This window comes from Manacus candei, unplaced genomic scaffold, assembly GCF_025592945.1.
Source record: "Manacus candei isolate 608988 ecotype Guabito, Panama unplaced genomic scaffold, ASM2559294v1 h1tg000048l, whole genome shotgun sequence".
Taxonomy (NCBI): domain Eukaryota; kingdom Metazoa; phylum Chordata; class Aves; order Passeriformes; family Pipridae; genus Manacus; species Manacus candei.
The window spans coordinates 7046056-7064977 of record NW_026138096.1 but is presented as its reverse complement, the minus strand read 5'-3'; the positions used below and the strand labels follow the sequence as shown (position 1 = coordinate 7064977).

Below are 18922 nucleotides of genomic sequence, written 5' to 3'. Positions count from 1 at the left end.
TTCAAGATGCTGCTGTAACTTTCAAGCAGAGATAGGCATATAGTTATTGACTTCTAAAATACTTTCTATTCCTGTTGCCTCCTGCCTGTGCAACTCTGTGAGTAAACAAATCCCAAGAGGAAAGTTTATCCAAGATATACAAATAAGATTATAACCTATCCTCAAATTAATGAAATTATATAATGTTTTAACCAACTAGTATTTTCCTTTTCTCTTTTTAGAACACCCACACTATATTAAATATATTTTTTTTCATTTCAGGCACATTTATTATCTGCAGCAGCAATTATTTCTCTTGCTCTCCTAAAGTATCCATTCATCCTTTCCAGTGGGAGAATGAGACGGTACAAATGCATCATCACTCTGTCTCAGTCTGCCTCTTGCTCATATCAGGCCTTGCTCTTTACATATTTATTGGTTTTGGTGAGCTATGGCATGTTCATTAAGTGGCAATAGTGAAAAGAATTTTTTTTTACAAGACCTAGATTGTTCTGCAATTTTCCCAATTATTTCCATATTCTCATCTTAAAAAAAAGAAACATATCTCATGACAAGAAGAGAATTAGTAAAATTCAGAACTTCTCTGATACTATATGACATAGAAGAATCTATTCAGTTATTTTACTCATGCCTGCCTGCATATATCTTGGGAGTCCTAGATATTTTTTACTGTATTGCCATATTTCTGTTTCACTGTTATACAGTCATATTTCTGGTCAATAAACTGCAAAACTGAAGTTAAAGGTATTTCCATAATCACTCTTAGTTCAGTTCTCTATCCAAATTACAGTTGGTAAACACCAAGCATGAAATCTGTATACATAGATAATTGCCAAAAATATGAAAACTTCTACATGTGTCAGAGAAAATGCCTAAATTTACATTTTTTACACAGTAGAGTACCTAAAATACAGTCTGGCAAGTGACTGTTCATATAATGCAGAAACTCTGAGATGTGTTGAGAAGCAGACCAAAAGGTAGAACATCATTAGGCATTAAGAAGAGTAAGTATAGTGGGTCAAACAAAAGAAATAAAATACATTAGTTTTGAGTATTTTCCTACATCCTTCAAGCTATCACAATTTTATCAAGAAACAGACAGGTATTTAACTTTTGTGCATTAAAATATTCCATCTACGTAAAAACATCTTAATTCTACTTAGTGGATTTCTGATGGGAATGTGTTTTCTATCCTCAACCTACCTAATTAATAGCAATTATGAAACATGCTTTTTTCCAGTTAGCTCATGTATTTCAGGAAACTGCAGTGCATATTTGTGCATACAATATTTGCAGTATGTAGCCTGAGTGATTCTGTGCATCTGTTTCTCAGCCACTCATTAAGTTCTTAATTTGGAATTTAAGTACGTGTTTTAATTCTGAACACAGAACTTGTCTGGATTTAAGTCTAATGTGTTGTGATTAAGCTTTGTTTTCTGCAGGAATGATCCCAGTTTTTACCCCAGCAGCAGTGCTTTGCCCTGGTTCAGGTCAGGTCTCTCACATGTGTATGTGAAGGTGATCCATTTTTTCCGAATAACCTACTTGTGCAGGGAACAATTTTAGCTGGCAGAGAAGTTGTTCCCTTCCTCCCTCAGTATTTAGAGGTTGTCTGGTAGTCAGTAAGGCAATACTTTGAAGAACTACAAAGCAGCCACAGGGTCTAGTCCAGGTTACACCATGAGGCCTGAAAGTCACTGAGACCTGTACTTTACTTCTTCTATCTAGAAAATGGATATGGCAATGGGTGATGCCAGTTGTCTTGGAAATACAAGTTATAGTAGTGATTATTTATGAATTGCCTCTGAGAGTTTCCTATGAAAGATGCTGCTTATGTTTTACTTGAATGGTTTTGGTTAACTGACTGTCTTTCAGAGAAGCGGTTCATTGTCTTTGTCCAAAACAGATGGAATCCCTTTGCACTGTGTATGTGAGCACTGGAAGATATGAAGGGAAGTGAAGACATTCTATGGGATTTGACATGGTCCAGGAGTGATTACAAATTTATAATCCACTTGGGGGACTTTGCTGATTTCTTAAGCAGCTTGAGTGGTTTATGAACAGCATGCAATTTCATTGTGAATGTCAGATTAATGCTAGATGAATGCTTTAAGCAAAATTTATGCTGTCTTGGGTCAATTTATTTAACCCACTGAAATGTTTTTATACTCTGTTTTATGGTTTACATTACTAACAACAGTATATGCATTCCCTTTCCTGACAGATTGACAATATACCCATTAAATTAAACACTGCAGCTATTTTGAGGGAGGGTGCCCTCTATCAGAGGAAAATGGAAGACGAGCTCAAGAGGTATGACCACTCTCCTCCTAGAATGACTTTTCACATCTCTGGATGTGGGATAATTAACCACATTCAAAATAATTAAGTAAATTACAGGTAAACTAAACTGATGGATCTGTTGTAAGCATTAGGAAGCTACTCTATGAAGATGGTTGACAAATAAAGAGAGAACTGGGTTGAAAAAAAAGTCTACATTAAAGTAATTGTTTTTCTGTAGATGCTGTACAGTGTGACTATGTTCTGATTCAGCACTCTGGTTAGACTCCACTTGCAAAGTCCAACAGGGATCACTTTTATGTTTATTCTGATTCTCTAGAATAAATAATGACCCAAATACACATCTATTGCTGTGTCCATCATAAAGGTGCATCTGTAATAAGCCAAATAATTTCATATATCTCCATTTTCTTCAATGATTGTGGTCAACTACATGCCAAGTTTGATACTTGAACTTGTTCATATGTATGTAAAAATACCGGTCCATTGCTATCACAGTAAGATATGGTGGGCAAAGAATGTGCTGCTCCTTGAGGCAAGATAAGCCAGGAGCTGAGGGTGACAGCAAGACATTGTAGGGACAGTGTCCTCACTGACAGCAGCTCAGTTCCATGTTAGCCTGGCAAGGCAGTGGAGCAGGTGCAGTGACAGCCAGCAGGGTCAGCCAAGGACCCAGGGATTGCAGGATGAGTCCAAAGTGATGAGTCAGGACTGAGGTCCAGCCAGGAAGCCAAGTCAACAAGGCAGAGTCAACAAGGTCCTAGGCTGGGTGCAGGCATTCCTGCAGCATAGCTTAGGCAAGGCTTTTAACACTGCCTTAAATGTGTCTCCCGGGATGAAACTCTCCACCCACCCCAGGACTTTTCACAGCTCTCCCTCACACAGTTCTGTTCACTCAGCCCAGTCCCGTGTTACACGGTCACACTGCAACAGAGCTGTCTTTGAACACAAGCACTAAATCCTGGGCAGTGGTGGTGGGGTGGGAATAAGAGGTTGCAGGTCCTTTTGGTGCACTTAGGGCTCTAAGGAGTCCTGACATAAGGATTCCTCTGACATAAGGAATCATTATTCAGCAGGATAGGTTTTCACAGGATGTTTACTAGGGAGAGGGTGACTCCTGGATGGCCACTACAGATTGTATTCTGTAACTAGAATTACAGAACATTTTCACTAAAAATTTTAAGAAAGATTAAACCTCTATCATGTCATCTTGATTTAGTATTACTTCTAAACCACCTGACTTAGCAGGTTAAGTACTAAATATTGTTAGCATTTTAAGTCCTGGAATGACTGTGTAAGGTTGGACTTGGTCTTTCAACCTTTCAGGTTTTAGTAGATGCATCAGGATTCTAGCAGTAAGATACTATACATCACTCAGGTTCTGTTATCAGCTACGTATGTACATTGAGGCTCTTCTGTATTACATATGATACTGTTCACTCTAGATGGCAGAATTTGTTCTACTCAGCAAAGAATAGATTTTCCCTGTAACTATTTTACATTAATAAGTTTAATCTTCAGCTGCATTTAACACACAACAGATACATATAGATATGTATATATATACACACATATATATGCATTGGGGAGCAGCAGTTAAGATGCAATTCACTGCATGTTTGTGTCTCTGCCCTACTTATTGGCTCATTCCCTCCTCTGCTGCAGGACTTTGATGGGCCTGCCCCAGGGCTTTGCTATGCTTTTCTCTCTCAGCTGAGCACAAAAATAAGAATGTGACTTTGCTTAATAGCTGAATACTTCTTTGCCTCGTTACAGCAATATTATTTGACAGAATGCAAAACAGAAACAGAATTAAGCAGAAGTTTTTAGTTCTCTGTGTTAAAGTTGCCAAGAAGATTGCCAAAGAGAAAAGTTATTTGTTATTTCTACCCGTAAGGAAAGCAATCCTCTGAGAAAATGTTCATACCTTCAGCCTGATTCTCTCTGTTCCTTATGAGAATCCATATGTAGCTAAAGTTTGCCCTCTCTTGGGGCTTTCTTTTACTGAAAACTTTCAGGTCTGTGCCCTCATGCACTTTCTTCCAGTCTGGCTTTCTCAGGCATTCCTCATAGTAGAAACACCTCTTAGACTGGAATTAAAATATATCTGCCAAATGGCTTTGCAATGACCAACTTTTTTCTCAGCAGAGATCAAACCCTTCCTATCACAAAAAACTACTGGAAATGTTTTATGAACCAAGGAAGGGCTGCAGAGCCAGATCCTTAGAATGGTATGCTCTTCTTTTCTCTCTTGTAGAATTGAAAATTTGGAACAAGGGTTTGGAGACCCATCTGAATTCTTGGAATGGCAAAAGCAGATGCGTGGAAAAGATTTGGAAGAACAGCTGGCTGAAATAGAGTGTAGGAGGCTTCAAGGGAAACTGAGTCATGAAGAGGCAGTTCTAGCCCGTCAGAATGTAATTCAAGAAAACAAGAAGAAAGCTGATCTGTTGAGGGAAGAGGTAATGCATACAGAGATGCTCAAATTTTGCTTACTTTCAATCAGTGTAAAACACACCACAGATAAGACCTCCTATAAGGTGTAAAAATTCTATGCAGCATCTTTACTCACTTAAGTCTGCAAACAAAGGAAAAATAGTGCTATAACTTCCAGATGCAGCAGTGCTTGTACATTAAAGTACTTGTACAAGTGATTGATTTGATTGATAACACTTAAGAAGTAAATTGAATAAAAGCAGAAGGTTAAAGCAGGCTCCCCTATATTCACATCATTATGGAAATCCCTTTTGAACAGATACTGAGATACAAAGCACCATTTGCAATGAAATCGATAAAATATAGGACTAATTTCTTTATCTTGTTAAAATGAGAGCCACAAATATGAAAGAATTTGTTTTCTTCAACTGTTATAATTCAATTGACTTCATATTATCTGACATGCCTAGGTCTCTCTTAAGGGAAAACTCAGGCAGAGAACCCTCTTTGGATCCACCTATATGGAAAACCGAGTATTTTTGCCAAGAACCAGTTTCACACAGTTTTTGATCTGGCAAATCAGTTTCCCAAAAACATTGCTAGATCTTTTCATTATTTTCCCAAATTTGCCTTACATTTTCTATAAACTAAACAGGTGATCAATAATCAACATATACTACAGATTTTAAAAACTTTTCATAGCCACTGTCACAGGCTTTTCTATTAGTCCAGTATGTTGCTATGCCCTGTAGGCCAGTAATTGTTTCTTGACCATCTCTCACAGATGTCTCTTTCAGAGTCTCAGCAACGTAAGATGGGACAGCAAATGTACAAAATTTTGATAAAGACCTTGCTGCAAAAGGGAAACTTGCTTAATGAACTCCTTTTCTGTCCTGTAAAATCTTTCAATCTTTTTTTGGCATTGAGTCTTCATGTTTGTTTAGACAGACTGTAGCAAGGATTTACAGTGAACCCTACTATGTACAACTGATCATAGTGTGGTCACTCGCACTCATTCCAAAATTATTGCAATTGTTATGTTCAACGTCATTTCAGAGCATATGTGTTTTATTTGTTAACAGAAATGCCTCAATATGAATAGACTTGGGGATGTGCAAATAAGACTTGCTCTAAGCTGACCAATTCCAGGTAGCTCCCTTTGCCTGTCAACAGATGCCAGCAGGGTATTTCATCCACATGCAGATCTCCAGACACACTGGGCACCAACAGCTGTTGTTGCTGGCCTTCCTCCTCCCTTTAAAACTCTGGTATTACATCTCAAACAGAAAGAACAGGAAGGAATCTAATCTGGGAAAATCCATTTTCCTGCTTCTTGTTCCTTTCCTCTGATAAAGAAAGGAACATGGTAGCCACAAGTGGGCTGTGTTACAGAGCTATGGCTTAGGCCCAAGAAGATCCTGTTATGTAGGCACATAAACAGCTATACATTAGATTACCACACCTCTTGCTATCTCACAACCAGATCTAGAAATGGCTCTTTTTGTCTGCTTTTAGAAACATGTAGGAGGGAATCATGGAAAATAGCAGCACAAATGTCATGGAGGGCAGTTGTGAGTAAATAAAACAAAGAAGGGAACTTAAATCTGTCTCTTTCTTGTCCCCAGCCAATGTCCTTTGCTACTTTTGTGGGTGATGTAATAGTTTGAATCCAATTGTCCTTGCCCTGTTTCAATGATTTGAGGCACTGGGGTCACCAGCCATCAGGAGTTGTGTTCACCTCTTTGTTTGCAATTTAGAAAGCAGAGCTGATGCACCAGCAGGCAGAGAAACGTCTACAGGAACAGAAAGAAATGAAAGAGCTGGCGGAGCAGGTCATGGAAGGACACAAGAATGTAAAGCAAGTAAAAACAAAGCTCCAGGAATACAAACAACAGATAGGTATTTATATATTGCCAGAAAAATGAGAGATGGTGCAAAATGTCCCCAAATTACTTCATCTTTCTTTTAGTGGGCCAATTACAATTTTTACAGAGGGGAAAGTAAAACTGAGGGAAAGATCCAGGCTGTACATTCCCATGAATGTATGAATATGAATTCCGGGAATAAGCTGGATAGATCAGAAATTCTAAGCTACTGATCATGGGACTTAGTCTTTGTTTAAATGGGAGAAATAAAGCACTAATGTTCTGCAACCAGTTTTTCTTCCATCTAAAAGTAACACGTGAATGACTCTACTTTTTGTCAAGTCATGAAGCTCAGATTCTTGTGATTCATATCATTTTTGCCTGGCAACTGCTGTGAAAGAATCATGGCTCAAGATTATTGTCTTCTCCAGAGAAGGCCATCCAGAGAAGAGGACTGTACCTATTTAAAGAAAAGCCATCTTCTAGAAGGACAGTACTGCAAGGGAGAAGGATGTAACACCTCCAAGATAGACTAGTGGTTGTGATGAAGGGAAATAATGTTACTCATCCTCCATTATCCTTAAAGAAAATTCTTCAGTTAATGCATTAGCTAATAAAGCCCAGGCTGTTTCACTGACATGGTTGTACATATTTCAATGCAATGCCATGTTTAACATCTACTGTATGAACAGACTGCCTCTAGTTGGGCATATCTTGGGGAGGAGAATTTTCTCTGCTTGTGTATCTCCGTACTTATATCCATGAGGGTTGAGGCAGACAGAGAGTGTTAGCCACTCCAAAATGGACTAGCAGAGCCCACCAGCCTTTGCAATTCAGTGATTTCTAGGATATACGTCGCCTGAAAAACTATGAATATTTTCTGTTGTATAATATCCTTTGATTAAATAATGAAATAGTATGCACAGATGAGAACAGAAACTACAAAGCAGTAATTCAAAGTGCCTGTGTATGTATACAGTACATTTATGAGCTGAATAGAAGGATAGATAGTGGAGGTGGGAAGTACTCATTTGTTTCTCTAATGATTCCTCCCACCAATGCCAGACTGTTCCCCCAAGTACCTTCAGATCAGTATTATTATCATTATTCACAAATGCATATGAATTTTCCTCCAGATGGACTACTTGTTAAAATAGGAAACCAGTTAACAGAGATTAATTCTTATCTTTCAGCTCAGCAAGTTTCTGAAGAAAGTGGAGAACTTCTTCGGCAAGCTTTAAAAGAAGAGGAGGAGAAGGCTAAGAAAAGATATGAACTAATTCAACAAATACGAGCTCTTGAGTCTATACCTGGCATCAGACATAAGTTTGTTGACTTAACAGAGGTAAACTCAAAAAGCAGAACTACTGTTTTTACATAAATGTGTCCTGTATATGTTTCACACATTAAGAGGAATCGTGTATTGCATGCAGATATATCACAGTCTGGGTGCATTAAGTACAAAGTGACCCCATAACACAAAGGTTAGATTTGAAATGAAACTTAGCCAAAGTTATAAACCAAAAAATTTTATCAAGAGCAATATTCTGATGGTAAGTGAAAACTTAGTTCCCTTGAACCTTCTTTGAATTTTGCCAATAGAATCTGGGTTTCCCTATATCTTACAAAAAGAAACTAGCAAGTGATTACAAGATGTTCTATCCATATTAACAGATTCAAAGATTTGTCAGTCCTGGATAAGAACTGAATGAACACAAACGTTGGACTGAGGTATAGCTGTTCATATTGCAGTGGTGATAGCCATGGTAATTAGCAAAATAAATTTCCTTTGCTTTTAAAACAGTCAACATTCAGGTATATGAAAGAGATGGTCAAGAGAACCCAAAACCTTCTAGCTGTTACATATGTACTGTGCAAATGACTTGTGTGTTTAAGTCTACAGGAACTGTATCCCAAACTTCTGTTGATCCACAACAACTGATATGCCTGAGATTGGGCTTTGTAATGCCCAGACTTAGGTAACATCCAGAAATCTGTTAACTTACCACTAAATCAGAACTAGATTAGCTGAAAATACTTTTCCATTTTTCTTATCTACACTGAAAGAAGAATAACATAGAATAATGTTAAATGACACTAGCAATTGTAAATCACAGAATCCTTTTGTTTTGGTGTTTTTTACCTTTTTTTCATGAGTACTCAAATGAAGAACACAAAAAACATCCATGGCTAGTCTGCAGAAATCATACAGAAGGAACAGGTCTTCCTTCCATGGGGCTGTGCTGATGCTTTGGTTTTATCTACTGCTCCTCTGAATAGAACTGAGCCACTAATTGATTCCAAAGCTACCTGTCTTTGCAACTAACAAATAAATCCCTCATCTCATTTATCAAATTTTAGAATGCATTTAATGTCAAATGTGAAAGAAGTGAACAAGAATGAAATCAGCTCCCCAGACGTCCCATCCTCCGTTACTCTCCTTAGTTGCCTCTATGGCTTCTCCACTTCTTTTCCAGCCAAAAAAGGCAATTCTCCTTTTTCAAAAAGTGAGGAGTACAAAGAATTATCGTACACCACACATATGGTAAATGCCAAAAGGTAGATTTGTACACTCTGTCAACCCTAAACAGATCCTTTAGTATGGTCTCACTGCACATTTGTTACCCTGATGACTCAGTCACAAAGTGTTGGTTGCAAAGACATAATGGTTTGATATAATCAGATGTGGAAATGTCATTACTTTTTCTATCACAACTGTAAAATGGTGCAGGGTCTCATTCAGGAAAATGACAGTGACTGGAATGTCAGTACTTTCTTATTTTTGAACCTAGTTCATGTCATTGCATCTTACAGTGGCTGTTGACTCCTCACGTAGAGCTTCCACTGAAATACTGTTTGTTTCCAAGTACAGAATATGGCTTTAAAGACATTTTCCCATCTAGTTCATCTCAAAAGACAAAGCAGAAAAACACAGCAGGTTTCAAGTCATATATGAAAAATTCATTCAAAAATCAAGTGAAGTTACCAAAATGTAAGGTTGCTGAAAATAGAGTGGCCACACAGTAGGTCAAATTGAAAGTACAACGGAATGGACTTGAATGATATGGATATGTTAGATGGATAAGGAATTGGCTGGTTGGTCACATCCAGAGTTACAGTCAATGGTTTATTGAAAACCAGGAAGGAGTGGTGTCCCTCAAGGGTCCATACTGGGATCAATGCTATTTAGTATCTTCCCTAATGACATAGATAGTGGGATTAAGTGCACCCTCAGCAAGTTTTCAGATGACACCAAGTTGGGTGGTGCAGTTGATACAGTTGAAGAGAGAGATATTGAAAGGCTGGAGGAGCAGGCCTGTGTGAACCTCATGCAGGCCAACAAGGCCAAGTGCAACAAGGTGCTGCACCTGGGTCAGGGCAACCCCCATTTGCCTGTATCAAACGGGCTGGGGGATGAATTGCTTGAGATAGCCCTGTGGAGAAGGTCTTGGGGGCATTGGTAGATGAAAAATTCAGTATGAGCTGTCAGTGTGCACTTGCAGCCCAGAAAGCCAATCATATCCTGGGCTGCATCCAAAGCAGTGAGAGCAGCAGGTCGAGGGAGGGGATTCTGCCCCTCTCTCCGCTCTTGTGAGACTCCACCCCGAGTTCTGTGTCCATCTCTGCAGTCCTCACTATAAGAACGATGTGGACCTGTTAGAGTGGGTCCAGAGGAGGGACAGAAAAATGATCAGAGAGCTGGAGTACCTCTGCTGGGGAGAACGGCTGGAGAGTTGGGGTTGTTCGCCCGAAGGAGAGAAGGCTCTGGGGAGACCACACTGCAGCCTTGCAGTGTATAAAAGCACTTCAAAGAAAGATGTTTTACCAGGGCCTGTAGTGACAGGACAGGAGGAAATTGTTTGAAACTGCAAGCCTTACACTGGGCATAAGGAACAAATTTTTTAAAAAGAGTATGGTGAACCACTGGCACAGGTTGCTCATAGAAGTTCCAACTTAAATCACTCTATGATTCTATATCACAACTTCACAGTTCCCTTATACCAACTATTACAATAGCACTCTAGTGAATTAGCACACTTTTGGTGATAGCTTGCCCTGTTTTTCTTTCTTTCTACTAAAGGCTTTTTTTTTGGCTTAGTGAAATTAAGTATTTGTTCATAAAATTCTCACTCCTTCTCATAATTTTTAAAGTACCAGTTCTTCCCTTGATGGCACTTAAGTTGCTTGAACACCAGCAGTATCTACTGCAGGAGTATAGAACTTTTCTTATTTTAGGAACCGTTTTACCAACTTCACTGAGTATTTTTGAAATGCAGACATTCAAAATATTCAGCTTCTACCTGTAGGAAAATCTCTTTCCTTGACATTTTTGGTTTCTGCTTGTCATGCTCAAACATTACCACTTACATATGAGCCCTGTTGCAAAGTGTTTCCCTTTCACTTCCTGTGGATACAACTTGATGGTCGTGGAGGCAAAGTATTAGAGCACTTGCTATTTGCAAATTCACTCTGAAGTGAAATCTGAGAAGGAGATCACAGAATCACAGAATCATGAAGGTTGGAAGAGACCTTCAAGATAATCCAGTACAACCACCACCCCAGCACCATCATTATCAGCCCTAAATCATATACCCAAGTGCCACACCCAGAGGTCTCTTGAACACTTTCAGAGGCAGTGACTCCACCACCTCCCTAGGCAACTTATTCCAGTGCCTAACCACTCTTTCAGTGAAAAAAGTTTTTCTAATATCTAATCTGAACCTCCTCTGACACAACTTAAAGCCATTTCTTCTCATCCTTTCAGAAGAAGCCAACCCTCACCTCACTACAGCCTCTTGTCAGGAAGTTGTAGATGACAACAAGGTCCCCCCTGAGCCTCCTTTTCTCCAGGCTGAGCCCCGCCAGCTCTCTCAGTCGCTCTTCATCAGACTTGTGCTCCAGACCCTTCCCCAGCTGTGCTGCCCTTCTCTGGACTCACTCCAGCACCTCAATGTCCTCTTTGAAATGAGAGGCCCAGAACTGGACACAGTACTCGAGGTGTGGCCTCACCAGTGCCCAGCACAGGGGGACAATCACTGCCCTGGTCCTGCTGGCCACACTATTCCTGATACAGGCCAGGATGTCAGTGGCCTTCTTGGCCACCTGGGCACACACACTGGCTCATGTTCACCCACTGTTGGACCCCAGGTCCTTTTCCTCCAGGCAGTTTTCCAGCCACTCTGCCCCCAGCCTGCAGCACTGCAGGGGGTTGTTGTGACCGAAATCCAGGACCCAAGGCTTTGCCTTGTTGAACCTCAGACCACTGATCCAGCTGGTCTGGATTCCTCTGCAGAGCCTTCCTGCCCCCCTGCAGATCAACACTCCCACCCCACTTGGTGTCAGGAAGGATACTGAGGTGCTGGAGCAGGTCAGAGAAGAGCAACAAGGCTGGTGAAGGGACTCGAGCACAAGTCCTATGAGGAGAGGCTGAGGGAGCTGGGGTTGTTCAGCCTGGAGAGGAGGAGGCTCAGGGGAGACCTCATCACCCTCTACAACTACCTGACAGGAGGTTGGAGCCAGGTGGGGGTTGGTCTCTCCTCCCAGGCAACTATCAGCAAGATAAGAGGGCATGGTTTTAAGCTTTGCCAGGGGAGGTTTAGGTTAGATATTAGGAAGAAATTCTTTACAGAAAGGGTAATCAGGCACTGGAATGGGCTGCCCAGGGAAGTGGTGGATTCTCCATCCCTGGAGGTTTTTAAGATGAGACTGGATGTGGCACTTAGTGCCGTGGTCTGGGAACCACAGAGGTAGTGGATCAAGGGTTGGACTTGATGATCTCAGAGGTCCCTTCCAACCCAGCTGATTCTGTGATACCATGATTCTATCTGCAAACTGACTGAGGATGCACTTGATCACCTTGTCCAGATCATCAATAAAGATGTTAAACAGGACCAGCCCCAATACTGAGCCCCGAGGAACCCCACTCGTGACCAGCCACCAACTGGATTTATTTGCATTCACCACCAATGATAAATGATAAATGACCATTTATCATTTCATTTACCTGTGGTGGTACCTATTTTTTAGTTTAAAGTCTATTCTGGTTTTACACATTAAAAAAGAAAAGTAGTTTTGCACATTTTTAAAATTTGAAAGCGTAATTAGAACTAAAAGTCAAGTAGAATTTTTTTGGAGAGCAAATGTATTTATGATTAATCTTCTGTATATTTCAATGCTTTTTCTTTAAATATTTTATGATCACACATACGAGAGATAAGCTCTACATTTTAAAAACAGCTTTTAAATACCAGTAACTTTGGGGCCATCCCTATATTTCTGGACGTCAGAATATATTCAGCATACATTGGAACACAATCAAAATGTTCTGGTTTTACTCATTTACTCTCCCCTTGGTATTTACAGTGTTATTTAAACGTATATTTCATGTTCTATAGACTGGTGGCCATGGTTTATTTTGTGAAATGTCAATAGTGGAACTACGTGAACGCCTCGCTCTACTCAAAGAAGCACAGAAGGCAGCAGAGGAAGAGAAGAGAGACCAGATAATTCATGAAAAACAAGCTAAGGAACAACTTATTCTAGAAAAACTGGACCAGATTTCCCAATTCAGAGCAGAACTTGGACGAGCAGCTGCTTTAAAGTCAGTATAAAACAGCATGTGACATTTAAGACATTGCGACTTTGTTAATATTTTGCCAGCCCCTTGAGGAGAAGAACAAGTAGAGAGCAAAATACTGCCCTTTTGTAAATCAGTATGACTTTTGTCGAGGATTACACTGGGGACAGGATTTCCTTTTTATTCTTGAAAATAATTTGCATCAGATTTAACAAATCTTTTTCATCATTTATGGTTGAAGACACTCCATAGGCTAGTGTTGACAGTATTGCCCCAGGATTCAGAGCCAATAATATATATTTAGAAAGAAGTTTTGCCTTTCTTCTGTTCCTTTTCAGCTAATCAGAACTAATTTGATGTTATTAGAATCATTCCAGCTTGCCACTTAAAGTGGTTTCTTGTTTTCATCTAAACCAATATTAAGGCTGTAGCTTTCTTCCTTGAATATCATCTGTAATGTGAAAAGGCAGGCCTTATTCTAGAAGTTAAAAATACTTTAGGAAGAATATTTTCTGATAGCAATAATAAGTTATAAATTAAATATGGCAGTAGATCAAAGAGGAAATTCTTTGCTTACAGGCTCTCTGATAAAATTCTGCATTTATTATTCATATTTATTATTAATTATTATATTTATTATTCATTGTCATCAAGGATCCATAACTAACATAGATGCCTCACATATGCAGAAGACAGGTCCCTTCCACAAAGGGTTTAAAATCTAAGTTAAAGCTATTTACTAATAAAGCTGAGCCTGTGTAAAAGAATCAAATGTGGCACACATCTTACACCATTTTTACTGCATCTGGAATATTTGCCACTGTTTTCTTGCAAGTTGCCTTTCACCTTTTCCCTTTTGTGGCTTTGAGAGGTTAGTCCTTGTCTTGCTATATGTATTTTGCAAACTTATTTCAGGCTGACATTCTGAAGACATATTTTATCAGGTTACAAATATACGTCTTTAGACATGTCTTAGATTCATGTTTATGGCCAAAGGTGGCTTCTTAGAGTTCAGTTCATGTTATTGATTAATCCTTCAGTTCTAAATCTCAATTACAGAAGGCAGTACTGATGTATTCCTTTAACTAGTTTACACTAGTCTCAGCTCTAATTTGGTTTTTTGCTGATAGTTAATCTCCAAAGACTTGGGTTTCAGTGTGTTAGTACTTAAGAAGATAGTTTAATGAATTTAATGAATCAATAACTGCGGCTGCAGTGGATTGACTGCACAGATCAGTGACCCTCTTTTCTATGGCATATATCAAGACAAGATTTTAAGACTTAAGAACTTGAAATGGAGTTGGAACTGGAAATACACCGTCATTGCTAAGCATTCAATATTGTGAAACCCTGTGGGAGCAACTCAAGCCACTGCTTTCCAGTAGAGACACAAACTGTCCAGTAGAGACATAAAAAATTTGTGTACTACATGAAACCTGTTTCACTATTAACTGCTTAAAGAATCATCTGTCCTGCTAGATGTGCAGTCTGTGAATTTTGTATAGCACTGCGTTCCTTTAAACTTTAAACTCTTTGGCTTCATTCAGACCTAAAGCTGTTCTGATCCTGAAATGAGCTATGCTTGAATGAGAAGCTAACTTTGATTCACTTTTTTGTCCTGTCATTTGAAATGTTTTTTAGAACAGAGCAGCATGCCAAAGATAGTAGAATCCAAATGAAGTTAAGCACTAAATTTGCAAGCTTCTGGTCAGACTTATGATAAATAATACAGTAATTTTAATGTGCTCTGCTTGCTCTCCAAGTAAAGAAAATATAATGTTTCATTATAGATGTTGTAAGACATTTTCCTTTCATGGCTCCCAGGCAATCTATGTATGAAACTTGGAAGACTCTCCTATAAAAAGTATATAAAAAATGTTGTTCTTTAGGAGTGTATTTCATGCATTTTCATCTAGAATCCAAATCTCTGGTGTTATTTCTGTTAATACAGAAATATGGCACGCTGGCCATAGCATTTACAAATGTTAGACGCTTAGAAGCAGTTTTTATTTCTCTCTATAGAAAATATAGACTCAGTGTATTAAACCTTATTTGCAGATCTTGAATTCTGAAATATCTATCAAATCAGTGTGAGAGATTAATTGTTTGGGTTGTTTTCTTGATACACTTCACAGGAGATGTAAAAAGCAAATTTTTATGTTTACAGAGTTAATTCATTATAGGGATAGAATAGCAAACCTTACCAATGGTCCTCATAAGTTAGCCCTATGCATCAATATGAAACTAGGTGTTTATATCTTAAATTTCATTATGTTGAAAGCTAATCAGCTAAAGAATGGCAGCTAAACTTTGCTAAAAAAAGTGCTTTAATGTCTGCTGGAGTTTAATCAGGTCCCTATCAAAAAGGTTCCTTTGAATGTCATTAACAAACAGACATACATCAACACAAAAGAAGCACATTGAGCAGGCCTATAGTGAGTTATATTAACAAAACAGGAAATGGAACATGACAAATTACTGAGACACTGGCCTTTAACAGACTGCAAGCCGTGACACCCATCACAGCAGTGGCTTTGTGAGTGCTTGCAGAAACTTAACAATGAATGCAGTTCATATGCAGGACATCTCTTTAATTGCTAGAATTTCACACAGTTTGAAAATCAGCACTGGCATATGAAGTGGATGAACATTTGAGTTCTCAGATTTCAAACCTGAGCACCAGCAGATTTATGTGTGTTTGAAAACATGCTAATTTACTGAGAAAGAGGACAAGCAGAATGGAGGGTTATGGATGAATGGCTGTGATGGTCCTATCCAAGTAGAACAAACTTCCTAAAGCGGGTGTTCCCTGGAGTGTCCAGGTCTGACTTAGGGGTTCAAAAGCTTTCTGGATGAGGACTGGAGAACGGAGGCCCATCCTTCAAAACTCATAAGATGCTCTGGCAGCACAACCCTGAGATACAGCACAGAACTGAGGGAAGGGGCAAACAGCACATGGAGGGGAAAAAAAATAGTGCTATGCTGTGGCTGTATGTGGTTGTTCCTTCAGATCTTCAAAAATATAGCCTAGAATAATGAAAAAAAAGCTGAATAATTAACAATATAAGGGACTTTGGTTTGGTACTTCACAATACTCGTGATTTCATTGATTTCACAAATTTAAGAAATACTTCATAAAAGAGTCCTGTGTATGTTTGCAGTCAGGAAGTAAGATTTAGTTTCTCATTTCCTACGCTGGTAATGAGTTCTTCACTAGCATTCAAACAGAAGGAGGAGATTTATCAGCAATGATGGATCAGAAATATAAGATGTGAAGAGAGACATTTAAAAAAGCAAAGCCAGGCTCTTCTCAGTAGTGACCATTGAAAGGACAAGAGGAACATCAGGAAACACTTTTTACTGTGAGGGTGACCAAGCACTGGCACAGGTTGTACAGAGAGGTTGTGGAGTCTCCATCCTTGGAGACATTCAAAAGCCATCTGGACACATTCCTGTGCAACCAACTTGAGGTGGCTCTGCTTGAGCAGGTTGGACAAGATGACCCCCAGAGGTGCTTTCCAACCTCAGCCATTCTGTGATTCAGTGAATGAACTTTGATTATACACCCTCATAATCTTTATTTCAAATGAGGAAAACACTGTTATGAATAAAAATCACTTCCCCACCTAAAATTAGGTGCTTAATAAGTTGATTATTTTGGAAAGGAGTCAGATTTTGAGTGCTTAAATCCCTCACATTAATACAAAATAGTAATCAGTCTAATAGTGTAGAGTTCTTAAATTTCAAAATAATGACTGCCTTAAAAGTGAACTGTTAACAGTTAGATACATTCACTTTACTTACTGCAGTAACTAAGAATTATATGGTGCAGGACAGAAAAAGGCAAGGAGGGAAGTACAGGGAGACTGAGAGTATGAGGAAACAAAAAAAATGTTTATTGCACTATAAGGCAATCCTGGTTTGGGTTTTTTTTAACAAAATGTATTTATTACACAAGACTCCATTTTGCAAGGTGAAGTTACAAATACAGTCCCAGCTGCTTAGGTTGATATTCTGGTCCCTGTAATGGTAAAGTCATCATTTTTACTCTATCTCCTACAAGTATTGAGTCAGTTAAGAGCTGTCATACATCTATCTCTTTATACTTTTGATGCAAAGATGGAGTTTGAAAATGTAAATGAAGAGCAAAATGTAGTTTCTAGGAGGAATCATCTGTGCAAATCTTCAAATTCTGCATTTTTTAAACACAGAAGATTTTTCATAAATTATCACGTAATTTTATATTGAATCTGGATAGGACTTTTCTAACTATGTACTAGCCCTTTCTGACTGGCTGTTACCATATTTCCTTCGGAAACACGTGATATGAGGTGACAGAGATCATAAGAGGTTTTTCTATCTTGAGTCGTGAAAGTTCTCAACTGACCATCACAGAAAACCAGAATTTTAAAATTTCGTTTTTCATTCCTTCCCCTCTTGGAGTTTCCATTATGATATGGTGTGGCATCTGAAAATCTATGGGATTGGCAGCTTTTTGGAATAGTGTAGATGACTGGCACATGACTTTCTGTAAAAGAGGACTAAATATTACTCTGGGGATAAGGAACTATTTACAATGTTAATACAGAAGCAGCTGCTGCTGCTTCATGATGTTAAACCTCTTGCTGTATTTCCTTTAATTGTATTTACAAGAATCTGGATTTGCACGTAAGGAAAGGTTTTGTTGTTTATTCCCACTGACAAGATTTAATCATCAAGTATTTCCATAATACCTTACTGTATTGTTCTCCTATATCCTTTGGAATGCAATGCCTTGATACAGCACAAGTAGAAATAAGTAGAAATAAGTTCTCAATTAGATTAAGTGATAGTACATAATTTTCAGATTTACAGAATAGTGTTAAAAATTAATCTCAGTGTAGCAGAGTATATCACAGTATTAAGAAGGACAAGGAAATGTTATCCTAACCAGACAGTATGACACAAGAAGCAGAGAGGTTTGGGAAGTGTCTCAGGAAAGCAACTGGAAATGAGAAGCCTGATTTAGAGTTCAGTCACATTTTAGAATGTAACAGAGGTCATATCTCCCCTTCATCCACTCCCTGAGGATTTTGGGCCCTCTAGTCTGGAATAGCTGCTCTGAAGAATATCTGCTGTCATGGAGAGTTTCCTGTTAGCAAAGATGATGCTAACAAGGCAGGCAAAAGCCATCTCTCCCAAGATGAAAGAAGTGTTTGGATCCCTGGAGTCTTGGTACAGACACTTTTTAAAGGCAACTTGGTGGATTTAGCCTCAGAAGGAACTTCTTCCTTCTTCCCCATCTGCCAGCTTCTTGAAGAGAGTGTGTCTTATACTGAAAACACTGGATGTAAGACCTAAGATATAAGGGTAGAGTTCAGTTGTAAAACATTTATTTCCAAGAGGCATCTTGTCTTTGAAACTAGTCCTGCCACTGGCAGAATGACAGTTACAGAATCAGCTGGACAATGCCCTGGTGCACTCTGCTCTGGGTCATTTGGAGTCTTTATCTGGTTTCCAATAAAAGCAATTGTAATGTTGCACCACTGCACTATATAAAAAGATCTTTTATAAACTATCCCTGCCAGCTGCATCATATCTAACCTGATTATATGTTATATAATTATGTGCATTCTTTGGAAGGTCTGACACTTCCTTTAGCTCTCAATTTGGCCAGAGAATCACAGCTGATCATGATATAATATTAACTCTGCAATTTGATCATACTAAGCCAAATTCCAGTGCAATGTTGAATAAATGAGAA

The 18922-nt window shown here is 38.8% G+C and overlaps 1 protein-coding gene across 4 annotated transcripts in view; it reads left to right on the top strand.

The window, feature by feature from the left end:
* CFAP99 (cilia and flagella associated protein 99) overlaps nucleotides 1–18922 on the top strand; it is a 55540-nt gene that overhangs the window by 34825 nt on the left and 1793 nt on the right. For all 4 annotated transcript variants that reach the window (XM_051798580.1, XM_051798578.1, XM_051798579.1 and 1 more), the window contains 5 exons: nucleotides 2225–2313; nucleotides 4559–4763; nucleotides 6495–6636; nucleotides 7796–7947; nucleotides 12998–13203. In XM_051798580.1, the coding sequence (XP_051654540.1) occupies nucleotides 2225–2313; nucleotides 4559–4763; nucleotides 6495–6636; nucleotides 7796–7947; nucleotides 12998–13203 (794 nt within the window). The remainder of the gene's footprint in view (nucleotides 1–2224; nucleotides 2314–4558; nucleotides 4764–6494; nucleotides 6637–7795; nucleotides 7948–12997; nucleotides 13204–18922) is intronic.